The following is a 13680-nucleotide window of genomic DNA, read 5'->3' on the forward strand; positions in this document are numbered from 1 at the left end:
GAAGTAAGATAAGGCTGACGTAACCATTGAATCCCTTCAAACCTGAAATGTTGCTGTGGTCTTAGTGCATTTGTAGAGAGGCTTGCATTGTGCTCAACCTGTATAATTCCATCTTTTTTTTTTAACTTCTTCTTCTTGGAAGCTGTTTTGCTTTATTTAGAAATGGAAACGGGGTTATAACAAGTTGACTTTATTCCTGTCTTATTTTTATGAAGATATAGTGAAGATAAAAATGTTAAAGAAGTAATGATTTGTCTTTGAATTCCAGTGGATAGAAGGGTAAACTATGTGATACAAGGTCACTGGTGCCATATCTCACTTGGGAACATGGACTGGAGAATTGGGCACGAGGTCACTATGCACCAGTAACAGTGCTTCCCATTTTCCGGTGTTTTAGTTGTGGCCTGTTCTCTGATTTGTGCCCCTATCAAATGAGGCTTACAAACAGAGACTTGCCTTGCCAAATTTACTTTCTAGTGGATTCTTCTGAGCAGTTTACACCTTTCTGGCCCAACGCCCGTCCATCTTTTTGGCATTGAGATGATTCCAGTTGAATTGAAAAGTTAGTTCTGTGGCCAGAGAACCATGCATTACCAGCATGGTGTACTTTACAGTCAGTGTTTGTCACAATCGTCTCTGAGCACTAATTGAGTGAGTACTGATTATTGAAGCAGGCGAGGAGCATTAAATGTCAGGGGGAAAGAAAACACACCCAGCAGCAATATTTAACCTCACTTCTAAACTGTTTTTCCCTAACTTTTATAGACTGACTTTGAAAAGGATGTAGATATGGCATGTAGATCAGGTAAGTGACGAAATAATTTTGTCTAAGATTTACAATCGTGTTCAAATGGAATTTTATTTTCTCCGCTCTCCTCCAAAAGATTCCATGCTGTGGTTCATTCTACAGGTGCCCTCTTCTCCTTTGGCTGAGTAATCAATATTGTTGTGTGCGTCCTCACAGCAGTGATCATTGACTGTAATAAAACAAACAGAAAAGGCTGGAAATGGATGGCAAGTCTGCTAGCATCAGTGGAGAGGGTAACACAGCTAATATTACAAATCAGTGGCCTTTTTGTCAAATGCCGTTAAAAGGCCATCAAATGAAAGACTGTCAACCTGAAGCATTGGCTCTGTTGCCCCTTCTGCAGTTACTGCCAGACTGGCTCAATGTTTCCATCATTTTCGGTTTTAATTTTGGATTTCCAGAGATTTTAATATTGGTAATCATTGGCTGGGCATTCTGCCAATTGTGGCAAAATCTAATCATCTGAGCGCAATCTTATTCTTACCTGATGACCCATCCCCCCCTCCAGAACATTATCAATAGCTGGTCAATGGATAATCATCCACCTTAAATGATTTATCTATTCCCTCAAAACCAGCAGCACTGTTGCTAATTCTGGTGCCATATCTGATATCCAAGCTGGTTTTATTGGAACGTCAATGGAATGGACATGCTTCATGCTGTTTTTTTCCCCTATTTTAATAATCCTGCTGTGCTGGTCTTATTTTAAGAATTGCTAACACTCTGCTTGATGATCTTGGGCTAAGTTTCCTTTGAGCTCCTGCTCCATTATTGTAACCTTAGCGGAAACCCTGCTTTATATGTACAGAAGGCCACTGTGGGGGGAGGGGAACGGGTGAGTGGAATTGTCTCGCTCATCTTGGTGTGACACGAGCTAAAGGTGAGAACATTGCAAAAATACAGAACAAATGAAAATTTCAGAATCGCAACTTTGCCAAAAATGTGTGCATCATTTTCCCCTCAAGCCCGGTGACTTCAGGAAGTCATCTTTGGCTGTGGTTACCATATCTTCGTTTGGAGTTGATTTAAGGTCCAACATACCTTACTTATATGCCACATCTCCTCTCCTAGATGGCACAAATTCAGAGTAGGTACATCTTGCGACTGCACCTTGCTGTGTACTTGTCATGTCCATGGTGCAAATGCTGCATTGTAACGTGGTGCTGCATGCTCCATTGCCTCCACCTTGCTTGGGCTTTCATCCATTTAAATTGCCATCAGCAAATCTCCAGTATCACCACATTAGTACATCTGCACTCAGATGATCTCACACAACACTCCAGGCCTTCAACACTTTGTAGCTCAGAAACGCCTCCAACCTGCATTGTTCTGCCAAATTGTCTTGCGTGCACCAACAGATATATCGCGACACAGGATGCACCATATGGCGCTTAGTTTGTTTTCATGGCATTCACTCACTTAATTCTAGGCTGCCAGCCTCACATTGCTTTCTTCACGCACTTACTTCAAAACTGCCGAGTCTCTGTGTGCATCACCTGGGTTTCATAGTGAACAGGATCGTCATGCCCAGTTACAGGCTGCCAGTGTTTGTGGCTTCCATTGCTCTTAAGTTCAAAGGAGAGGCAGGCAGTTATATATACTGGGCAGTATTGAATAGTTAAAAGAGTGGCATCATGCTACATCAATTTGCAGCATGTGCCAGTAGTTCACACAGAAAATACACTGCATATGCTTCAAGTAAATGGCCATCTATGAATGTCAAAGGGGTCTTGACCTTAGTGGTGAGAGATCAATTTGTGAATATCACAACAGTCAATCAAGGGCAACTCTATTCCAGTCCAAGTGATAGGCCACTATCTGTTAGCTGCCTGCTCCTACCACAGCCCCAAGGTAAATTACCTTGAAGTCCAGAGATTGTAGATCAAGTACAGGCAACACCCTTTCCTAGAGCATTTCCAGATTCCCTGTCTGCAAAGTGAGCAAAAGTTCCTTTCGTCTTGACTTTGCATTCAGTAATAATGATCAGACAGAACAGTGTGAGAGCTGACAGCATCTGAAATGGGGCTGCTCAGAGGCAACCAATATCATCCATGCTGGAAGTGCCATCTGTGAAGAGAGAATCAGAATAGAATCATAGTGCAGAAGCAGGCCATTTGGCCCATTGAGTCCATACCAACCCTCTGAACAGCATCCGCCCAGACCCATCCGCTCTGCCCTATTCCCATAACTGTGCATTTCCAATAGCTATCCACCAAGGCTGTCCACCTCTGGACACTATGGGTTATTTAGCCTAACCTACACATCTTTGGACTAAGGGAGGTAACCGGAGCACCCGGAGGGAACCCAGGGTAGATTGGACAGACTTGGGCTGTGTTCCTTAGATCATAGGAGGTTGAGAGGGGCCATGATTGGGATGTATAAAATTATGCCGTGTGTAGATAGGATTGACAAGAAAGAAACTTTTCCCCTTGATGGATGGATCAGTAACCAGGGAACATAGATCTAAGGTAAGGGGCAGAAGGCTGAGAGGAGATATAAAGAGAAACTTGTTCACCCGAGGATGATGGGAATTTGGAACTCACTGATATCAGGCTGGTAAAAAGAGAAACGTCATAACATCTAAAAAAGTTTTTGGAGAGCACAAGCATATAAGGCTATGGTCCAAGTGCTGGAAAATGGAATTAGAATAGTTAGGTGGTTGATTTTGACTAGTAGAAAGTAAGGACTGCAGATGCTGGAGATGAGAGTCAGAAAGTGTGGTACTGGAAAAGCACAGAGGTCAGGCAGCACCCGAGGAGCAGGATTCCTGATGAAAGGCTTATGCCCGAAACATTGATCCTCCTGCTTCTCTGATGCTGCTGGTCTGTTGTGTTTTTCCAGCATCACACTTTTCGATGATGGTTGATTTTGATTAATTAACATGAATGTGATAGACTGAAGATCTCAGTGATGAGTGCTTCCCCTTTTTGCCTGCATGATTCACCAATAAAGCTATCCAACTGGTTGGTTGTGTACTTAATAAGTGGAACATTGTGAGAAAAGCCACTTTGAACTGTGGAAGACCGGCTGCCATGATTGTCACTCATCAGAACACTTGCACTGAAAATTGGAAAATTCCAGCCAGGGTTTCCATTGATGTTGCAATAGAGTAAATGAAGCGCAGAGGAAACCTTTATTTTCTGTGTTTTACTGACTATTTTAAGAAACTTGTCCAGTTGTTGCAACTGAACCCTTGTTAAGAGCTCATGTCACAACTGGACACTGTGTGTGGATTCCTGAGTGTTTGTTCACACTGTCAGTAAAGTATCAGAAATAAACATATTATGTGTTATTTGTTTATGGTGTAAAATATAATTTCCAAGACCCTCTCAGGAGTGACTTTAGATTAAGACTTTATCTGATCAGTTGCCTCTGAATTTCCTCGAAATACGTACAGCCAGTATTTCACTTGCTGTTCTGATCGAAATTATGTGCTTTTGAACTGCATATTTCAGAGTTAATATTTCTCCTTGAGGGAAGCTGAGTGTGGGTGCTGATGGATTGTATTGCAACACTACTTGAGACACAGTTTTAGTTATTTTTTATTTAAATTCATATTCTTTTTAGTTTATCAAGGTGAAGGATGTCAGCGCTGGGGAGTGGAACACTTTTCTACTTTGAGAAAGCAGTGTCAGGATCAAGCACTCCCAGGTTAGGAATAGCATGGGCTAGATAACTGATTAAAGCTCCCTCTTACTCTGCACCGACACCAATGCCTTTCTCCCAGTCATGTAATGACACCAGCTAACTATACGTCCTCTCTCTCTCTCTCTCTCTCTCTCTCTGTAAAATCGTTAGTTTAGCGTTAATGTAAACTGGGGGATTATCACAGAGTAGCTTAAGACCACCTGAATATTGCACTTAATTGAAATGAAAAATCACATTTCAGAGAATCTTTTCTTTGAAATAGATGCCACAGAAAGGAAAGTTTAATATATCAGAGAGAGAACAGTGATGCAAGCTAAGTGGGGAGATTTTTTTAAAGTTTTGTGTTTTCTAATAATTAATTTGCAGAAACCTCTGTGGGTGTAACATTTTGTGTAAAACAAGCATCACAGTGTTACTTAGGGTCAAAATAGAGATTTTTGTGAGAATATTTAGATGTGGGCACAGTGGGAACATGCCTATCAATAAACTTGCTTATTCATGTTCTGTCAGGGTAAACAAGATGTAAAATCTATGTTCAAATAGAAGGAAAGAGTGAGACTAGGGGAAATAGAACAAGACCAAATAAATTGTTGAATCTGTTTATACATAAAATAAATATATCAACTTGTGTTAAAGTAATTTACTATTTATTGTTAATATTATAGCAATAAAACTATTCTTATATTTGAATAGCTTCACTACCATAATGTTAGTGTTTTATTGCAGTGAACACAAAGATAACAAACCCAGTCACCCAGTGAGAATATAGCAAATAAATTCACATTTATGTAAATAGAGCCCTGAATGAGATTCCATTAAACAGCTGCGAATATCTGGTGGCCCTGTTAGTGATTTCCTGTGCATGTGGCATTTTGCGACATGTTGCTGGCTATTACACACTCACAGAGCTATCCGGATAAATCGTCTAATGATGTGCAGCAATTTTCTTTTCCTTTTCACAAAATATAACATAGTTATTCTTGATCTTACAGTTTTAAATAAAGATATTAACGCCGTCAGAACAGGAACTCTGACAGGAACTCTAAAACGCTCAATGGTCCACGAGGAAGAAATGAAAATGAAGTTTAACCATCAAAAGTTGTCCGGTTTCTCAAGTCTTCCAGCGAATGTTTCGAAGATGCATCTGCAGGGATCGCTGAACTATCCAGGCTCATTAAACATGAACGAATTCAGTGACCACACCTTGAAAATAAATAAGAGCGAGCAGCCGAAATCCGTATATATATGCGACGGTGACATTTTCAAGCAGTTAGACTCGGAACTAGCACGAGCACAAGAACAAGTCATAGATGCTAACTATGTCATCTTGCCCACCAACACCTCGACCCTGAGGCCCAAACCAAAAGACGAAAGCAAATATAATATTAACATTAGTCAATTGCCCCAGACCAGACTCATTCATCTCAATGCAGACAGTGGGTTTTGTGCAAAAAACTCACCAATGGATCACGTTAACATTGCTTGCAATGAAAGGGCTTCTCCTGGCCACCAGATACAGAGTTCTGCAAATGAAACACAACTCCCCAATAACCTTTGTGATACAGGTGATTCAGGGAACTCAGGGATGGTATCCAAAAGTGAGACAGTTTCTACATTATCCACAAGCTCATTGGAGGTAAGAAAATAAAGTTGGAATCCTCTCTCTCTCTCTCTCTCAGTCAATTTCTGATTTCATTTTACCACTTAAGTGTATAATTGGCAGTCACAATCAAGTCAGAGGAACCATGCAATTTGAAAATTCAGATTAATTACCTAAGAAATATTTTGTAATTTTTTTTTTCAAATGAGACTTCCTAGTGATCTGTGTTAAATACTAAAATGACTTCACCCAACTAGTGCCTTGTGAAATCCATTGTTAGGTAATTGTGTTACTCGCATAGTTTCTTCACAGTGCCAGTTCCATTTTCACTTATGCCAATCTTCTGCAAGGTTGAGAGTAAAACACGGGTTACTGAGGCCAAGTTTATGGAGTTTATGCATTGTTCCAGGCAACACAAAATGAAATCATTGTGAACAGCAATCTGTTCACCTGGCAACCACTTTCAGGAGGGTGGAATTAATACGAAGTGGAAGGAGAAAAGACAATAATCAGAGCAAAAATAAATAGTTTTCAAGGGAAGAACTGTCATCAACCCTTCTTCAGCATCAGATCTTTTTACCTCTTCTCCGACTTGCTCCAACATAAAGCAAACCAATTGCTTCAAGGAATAGTCTACGCTCACTTAGGGTCACTTCAGCAATCAGTTTTCTGTGATGACAGCATCTTTATCTTCCGTCTTTCCTTTTCAGAAACTACTCAGATGATAGTAACAAAATCTTGTTGATAGAATTGTACTTATAAAGATGAATTAAACATTATTTACATTTCCCAGGAGGTAAAAGGTAAGGTGGCCAATGTCTTACCAGATCATAAGACCACTCATTCATTGGACAGCATGAAAAGACAACTGGTGATGGTTTAAGCCGAGGGTCACCCTGATTCAGGCAAGGGATGAGTTGAGAATGAGAGTGGAATGCATGACTTGTTTCTTCTCCAACTTGCTGTAGTTGGATAAGACCTAGAAAATACACCATGGAACACTGACATTAATTGTCAATTACTTTTTCCATTATGATAGAGACTGTTGCAAGATCTTTTCTCCCATTAGTACCTTGCAGATGTTATCTTTTGGGTTGTTTTTTTCATGTCCTCCATCATGAAGATGAGTGCAAAATATTGGTTTGAATTATCTGCCCTTTCTCTGCTCCCCGTTATCAGTTCTGCATCTTTTAAGCATCCCTTACTTGCCCTTTTTACTCATTTTCTTGTAGAAATATTTTTGAAGTAAATTTCTTGCCAGTTTATTTTCACAAGTTTCTCCTGTTTATTAGTACTCAATCACTGTCCATTCTGAAAAAAGTCCTAAAGTCATAAAGTTCCCAATCCTGTGGTCTACCAAAATTCTTACCACTTTTTATCTCTTGGTTTTTGACTGGATGCTTTCCTCGATCACCTTCATTGACCACAGGTTGTTGGCATCTGTCTTGAAGCATATTTCAGCAAATTTTGTTTTGTTCGGTCAATTCTTCATCGATTTTGTTTCAGTACCTTTGTTTCTCATGTTGAGCCATCCTGTAAAGCAGAAAGCTTTTATTTTACTATGGACATGATATGCAAACTACAGACTTGACTCTGTAGTTGGATCAAAAATTTGTACATGAATTTACATCAGTACAGTAGCTTTGCAAGCAATAGACTTTTTCATTAACTAATTTCCTACAGTGTTCCTCTTCTCCTATCAGCCACACTCACCGTTTGCTACTTGTCACAGTAACTTCTGTGTGAAGAATTGAGAGAGTGCAGCACCTGGTGAAATCGACTCTACAAAAGCAGTACTTGAGTACTTGACTCTACTGCCAGACCTGCTGAGCTTTTCCAGCAACTACTGTTTTTGTTTCTACAAAAAACAGGTTTTTTTTAGATCAGATTACTTAGTGTGGAATGACAAATCAGAAGTGCTTTCTGCAAACAAGGAACAATTCCAGCAGGCTTTTCCCATTCCTATGTTACTGAAATGAAATGGGGATCATGTTATTATCATATGCGATTTACTATTCAATCTTACATAGTGGGGACTATTGATGATCTGGAGACATAAGCTCAAATTTTAACATTGCCACTAAGGAATTGAAATTTAACAAATTGAATAAATTCAGAATATGCAAAAATGAAAGATAGTATCATTCATGGTGATCATGAAACTTCTGTATTGTCTTAAAAGCCTCTCTGATTCAGAAATATTTTCAGGGAAGAAAACTTGTCTCCTTACCTGTTTTGATCCTACGTATTACTCCATAATGATGTAGTTAATTCCTAACTGCCTTCTGAAATATTCGAGCAAGCTATGCAGTATTAAGAAGGCCACTCATTACTACCACTTTACGAAGGCCAGTTGGGAATGGGTAATAAATGCTTACATTGCAGTAATGCCCACATCCTGAAAAGGGATAAAAGGATTCTATCAATACAGTACATGCAAAACTGATGAAGAATCAACACTTGAATTGGAAGAGAATTTTAAATCACTCACAAAGACACTAGCTGTATACATCTTGTTGCGTTGGACCCAGCATGCCTGATGGAAGCAGTTAGGTTTTGTGCCATCATACTTAGAGATATAATCAGTAACCTCTGCAGTAGCTTGAACTCCAGTTCAAAGGCACTAGAGGAGCTCACTGGTTTCAGTAAAGATTAACACTGGCTCAGCCAAATAATGGCACATGTCCTACAATCAAATTTCTATAACGGTTTGGCCATGCAAATCTTCAATAGTGAATCAGAAAAAAAAATCTGAGCTAATGGCTGAGTGGCTGGTTTCCACAGTTTTGACTAATGTTATTGTGGGTGAGATCCTGCGTGACATAACTAATAGTCAAGAGTGTGGTGCTGGAAAAGCACAGCGGGTCAGGCAGTATCCGAGGAGCAGGAGAATCAACAGTTCAGGCATAAGCCCTTCAGGCATTCCTGATGAAAGAACCGTTGATTCTCCTGCTCCTCAGATGCTGCCTGACCTGCTGTGCTTTTCAAACACCACACTCTCAACTCTGATTTCCAGTATCTGTAGTCCTCACTTTCTACTACCTGACATAACTAAAAATCAGATTTGACTCTTGACCAGAACTGAGCCTATTGCCATTGTTGAGCCTGAGACACTCTAAATTAGCCTTTGTATATCTGGAACGTGGGGTCAATATCAACAAAGGTATTTAACCTTGATTGTTACCTAGTGTTCCCATGGTAAGATGTGCATCAATATTAATATTTGGCAGGATTGATATTAGATACACTGTCACACTAACTGTATTTCTGACAAATGTTTTCTGGATCTTCACCTGATCAATAACCACTTGAGTGATATGAAGTTAGATTATCAAAAGGGCCATCAAAAATAATTTTTATAAAATTTGAAACATAGCACACAGATACAAAATGCTGGTTTATATTTGAAGAGGGGAGAGAAAATAAGAAATATGCAAGTATTGATGCTTTCAGTAAAATTTATCATCCATATTAATAAAGTATGATAGCAAAATGTATGAGCTATACTAATAAGGTATGGTACTTTAGGTCTTTTCAGTAGTTAGGTCTTAATTGGAAAATCATAAGCAGTACATTCATGATTTTCTGATAAACTGAATGTCACTCGCTGCATGACAGTTCTGAAGCATTTTGCCTATAGATTTATGGTTGACTGGTTAATTTGAACAGAATTTAAATGATGTAGTTCTCAATCAGTGGGGGATGCCTTATGTTGACTTTCCTTATTTCTCCATCCCCATAAATAAAGCTATCAATATTAACACTTGTAATAAAATGTCGAGGAGAAATCATTTAGATTCTGAATAGGTTTCTACACATTAGTTTCCCCGAACTTCCCTTCAGACCTCAAAGGAATAGAAGTCTAGAGTCTGAAAAGGTCACTTGGTCAATTTAGCATATCTACTGACCCTGTAGATTTTGTTCTGTCATAGATCCATCTCACCTAATTAAAGTCTCTGTTGGGAAAATACCTTCTAATCTCTACTCTTGTTGGAGACTTGCTAATTTATATGTCGGTTCTTTAGTTCTGAGATTGAAATCTAAATTGAATGACCTGTTTCTATGTGCCCCTGAACCTTCTTTGCTTCAGCAAAAATAAGCTAAGTTCTTTGTTTTTTTTATAATCTTTAGAGCCCTAAGTCCCAGAATAATCCTAGTCGCGCCTCCCTGAACTCTCTCCAATGTGTCAGTGTACCGTTGAAGGTAGGATAACAAAAATTGTGCACAGTCATCTAAAGGGCTAATTTTATGAAATTGTGCTCTTAGTCTGGAGTCTAATTTTGCTGGAAGTTCATATTGAGAATTTGAGCATACATGATTTATTGCCCATTAAAATTGATTGGCAGAAAATTTTGGAGAAGCCAAGATTCCCGCAACAAAATCACAGCAGGAATTGCTTCACACTGGGAGCAGAATTAAGATAATTGCCCTTAAATGTGCTGTTTAGTCTTGAGTTTTATGGATCCTGTGACAAATGACACCCCACCGTGTATATCTTGTTCCATATTTATGTACATGTTCTTATCCTTGTCTAAATTGGAAATGATTTGTCATTCTTTACCCGTTCACTTAATTTATCAAAGTGTCTTTGAAGGCTACAAATCATTCTGATTACCTACCTGTACATTTTGGTGCCATTTCCAAATGTTAAGTTGCAATAGAGTTCCTGCTGCATCTCATTTATTAATAGCATAACTTAACAGAATCTAAAACATATGCCATGTAATGAAATAGTCACTGCCACTACACTCCCTCTGGATCCAGTTGGAGCTTATTCCACTTATTGTTACCTTTCGCTGTCGATTCCAGTTTTCAGTATAGTTAGTAAATTCCCAAATGACATTTATATGTTAAACTCCATCAAGTGCCTTCTAAAAATGAAAATTAATTAGATGGACTCAACAACTCTGATCTTATAATTAAGAGACCTTCTCAAAGAATTCCTGTAGATTTATAATGCATGAATCTGTTGCATTTATAATCGCACTGAGTACCACCTTACATTGTACAATTTATGTTGTTGAGATAGCCACTATTAATGTCCCATTAAAAGTACTTGAACAGTTTTTGACACCATTAATATTGGGCTAGCTTGTCAATCCCCTACTTTGTGTCTCAGTGCTTTTATGAATATAATTATATTAATATGTTTGTTATAATGAAAACCCATGGTCCTCAAGTACAAATCTCAGATTTAAAATGATGGAATTTGCAGCTGATAAATTTAACCTCTAGTGGTGCTGACTCTTCAAATTGAGCCATCTAGTTTTAATCATTCTACTGGGCCTAGCCTTGAATATTATATCTTTCTCCTTTCCAATTAATCATCCTATTCGAATTTACATATTATTGCATGTTTCTAATGGTCACTGTAGGAAAAACATTCATGTTCAAATAGGTCTTCTTTGAGAAAGGGAACCTTTTGAAAACTTCTCCCTTCAATCTCTGGTGAAAACTTAAGAGTTTGTGTCCTTACATTACAGATCTGCCAAGCCATTGAAACAAATTTTAGTTATTTAAGTCTGTAAAGTTAATTTTGAAAGCCATCGCTAGGTCCTTCCTTAACCTTCTCTGATCGATTGATACATGCTCCCCAGTTTTCAAGCCTTTCTTCATAAGTTAATACCTCAGAGTTCTGCTCCATTGACAATGAATTTCTGCTGCACCTTTTTGTGACTTTTTTGTTTAATGCTTCCTGTAATTGGATGCCAATAACTCTCATGCAGTAATTCAAACACATCAAAACAAATTACATGCACAAATTCAATACTACTTCCTTGGATTCTTGTGTGTATTTGGATCCCTTTATAGAAAGCTCAGATACCCAGTTTCAATTTGCGCTCCAAAATCTCTGCACACAAACATCTCATTGTTCCTGCAAACCAGTGCTCAATTTTCAAAACCTTTTAATTAGGCTAAATGTGCTTCTACTGATCTTTAATTGATCATTGACTTGGACAGTCTCAAGGAGAAAGGGAGTTGGAGAGCTAAGATGTTTATAGAAGTGACCTCTGTGCCTGAAAGGCATGGGTTCAAATACATTTAAGGCTGGTATTGCACTGTCATTCTACATTATTGAAATTACTATCTTTTGATGGATTGATAAATCAAGACCTGTGTCACTTAAAAGAAAGGCAGAATATTTGTGTTAAAAGTAGACTGTACTGGAAATGGTTAGCAAAGTTAATGTTTCAATTCAAATATGACTTCTTCAGAAACCTTTACTTTAGATGTATTTCAGATTTCCAGTCTCAGTTGTGTTTTGCTTTCATTTTAAAATGTTTTTTTGATACCCTGGTCAATATTTGTCCCTTAATCAAATTAACTGGCCATTCATTTTATTGTTTATTTTGGACTTTGCTGTGTACTCTGTTGGTTGCTGTGTGACCAGTGGAGTGCCACAAGGATCGGTGCTGGGTCCTCTACTTTTTGTCATTTACATAAATGATTTGGATGCGAGCGTAAGAGGTACAGTTAGTAGGTTTGCAGATATCACACAAAATTGGTGGTGGAGTGGTCAGCGAAGAGGGTTACCTCAGATTACAACAGGATCTTGATCAGATGGGCCAATGGGCTGAGAAGTGGCAAATAGAGTTTAATTCAGATAAATGTGAGGTGCTGCATTTTGGGAAAGCAAATCTTAGCAGGACTTATGCACTTAATGGCAAAGTCCTAGGGAGTGTTGCTAAACAAAGAGACCTTGGAGTGCAGGTTCATAGATCCTTGAAAGTGGAGTCGCAGGTAGATAGGATAGTGAAGAAGGTGTTTGGTATGCTTTCCTTTATTGGTCAGAGTATTGAGTACAGGAGTACAGGTCATGTTGCGGCTGTATAGGACATTGGTTAGGCCACTGTTGGAATATTCTGTGCAGTTCTGGTCTCCTTCCTATCGGAAAGCTGTTGTGAAACTTGAAAGGGTTCAGAAAAGATTTACAAGGATGTTGCCAGGGTTGGAGGATTTGAGCTATAAGGAGAGGCTGAACAGTCTGGGGCTGTTTTCCCTGGAGCGTCGGAGGCTGACGGGTGACTTTATAGAGGTTTACAAAATTACGAGGGGCATGGATAGAGTAAATAGACAAAGTCTTTTCCCGGGAGTCGGGGAGTCCAGAACTAGAGGGCATAGGTTTAGAATGAGAGGGGAAAGATATAAAAGAGACCTATAGAGCAACTTTTTCACACAGAGGGTGGTATGTGTATGGATTAAGCTGCCAGAGGAAGTGGTGGAGGCTGGTACAATTGCAACATTTAAGAGGCATTTGGATGGGTATATGAATAGGAAGAGTTTGGAGGGATATGGTCCAGGTGCTGGCAGGTGGGACTAGATTGGATTGGGATATCTGGTCAGCATGGACGGGTTGGACCGAAGGGTCTGTTTCCATGCTGTACATCTCTATGACTCTACAATGCAAAAGCAATTCATTGGCTATTGTGACATCCAAAGAACATGAAATGTGGGATGTCGTGCAAATTGTCTTTTGCCATGGCACTGAATTTGGTGTCAAAAGCTTATTTTGATTATTTCTCCACCTATGCCCCCATTGTTTAGGTAAATTGAAAAACAAGACAGGTTTTAGCACAGATAACTGTGACATACCCTAATTCAAGTCACTTAAAACAAAATTAAA

At 39.0% G+C, this 13680-nt stretch overlaps 1 protein-coding gene across 13 annotated transcripts in view; it reads left to right on the forward strand.

Annotated features, from left to right (window-relative positions):
* adgrb1a (adhesion G protein-coupled receptor B1a) overlaps positions 1-13680 on the forward strand; it is a 563161-nt gene that overhangs the window by 533118 nt on the left and 16363 nt on the right. For 8 of the 13 annotated variants that reach the window (XM_072569956.1, XM_072569966.1, XM_072569969.1 and 5 more), the window contains 4 exons: positions 766-805; positions 4376-4459; positions 5449-6092; positions 10188-10259. In XM_072569956.1, coding sequence (XP_072426057.1) covers positions 766-805; positions 4376-4459; positions 5449-6092; positions 10188-10259 — 840 coding nt within the window. The remainder of the gene's footprint in view (positions 1-765; positions 806-4375; positions 4460-5448; positions 6093-10187; positions 10260-13680) is intronic. The other 5 variants (XM_072569963.1, XM_072569967.1, XM_072569962.1 and 2 more) reach the window with 3 other exon arrangements.

Source organism: Chiloscyllium punctatum, chromosome 5 (genome assembly GCF_047496795.1).
Source record: "Chiloscyllium punctatum isolate Juve2018m chromosome 5, sChiPun1.3, whole genome shotgun sequence".
Taxonomy (NCBI): Eukaryota; Metazoa; Chordata; class Chondrichthyes; order Orectolobiformes; family Hemiscylliidae; genus Chiloscyllium; species Chiloscyllium punctatum.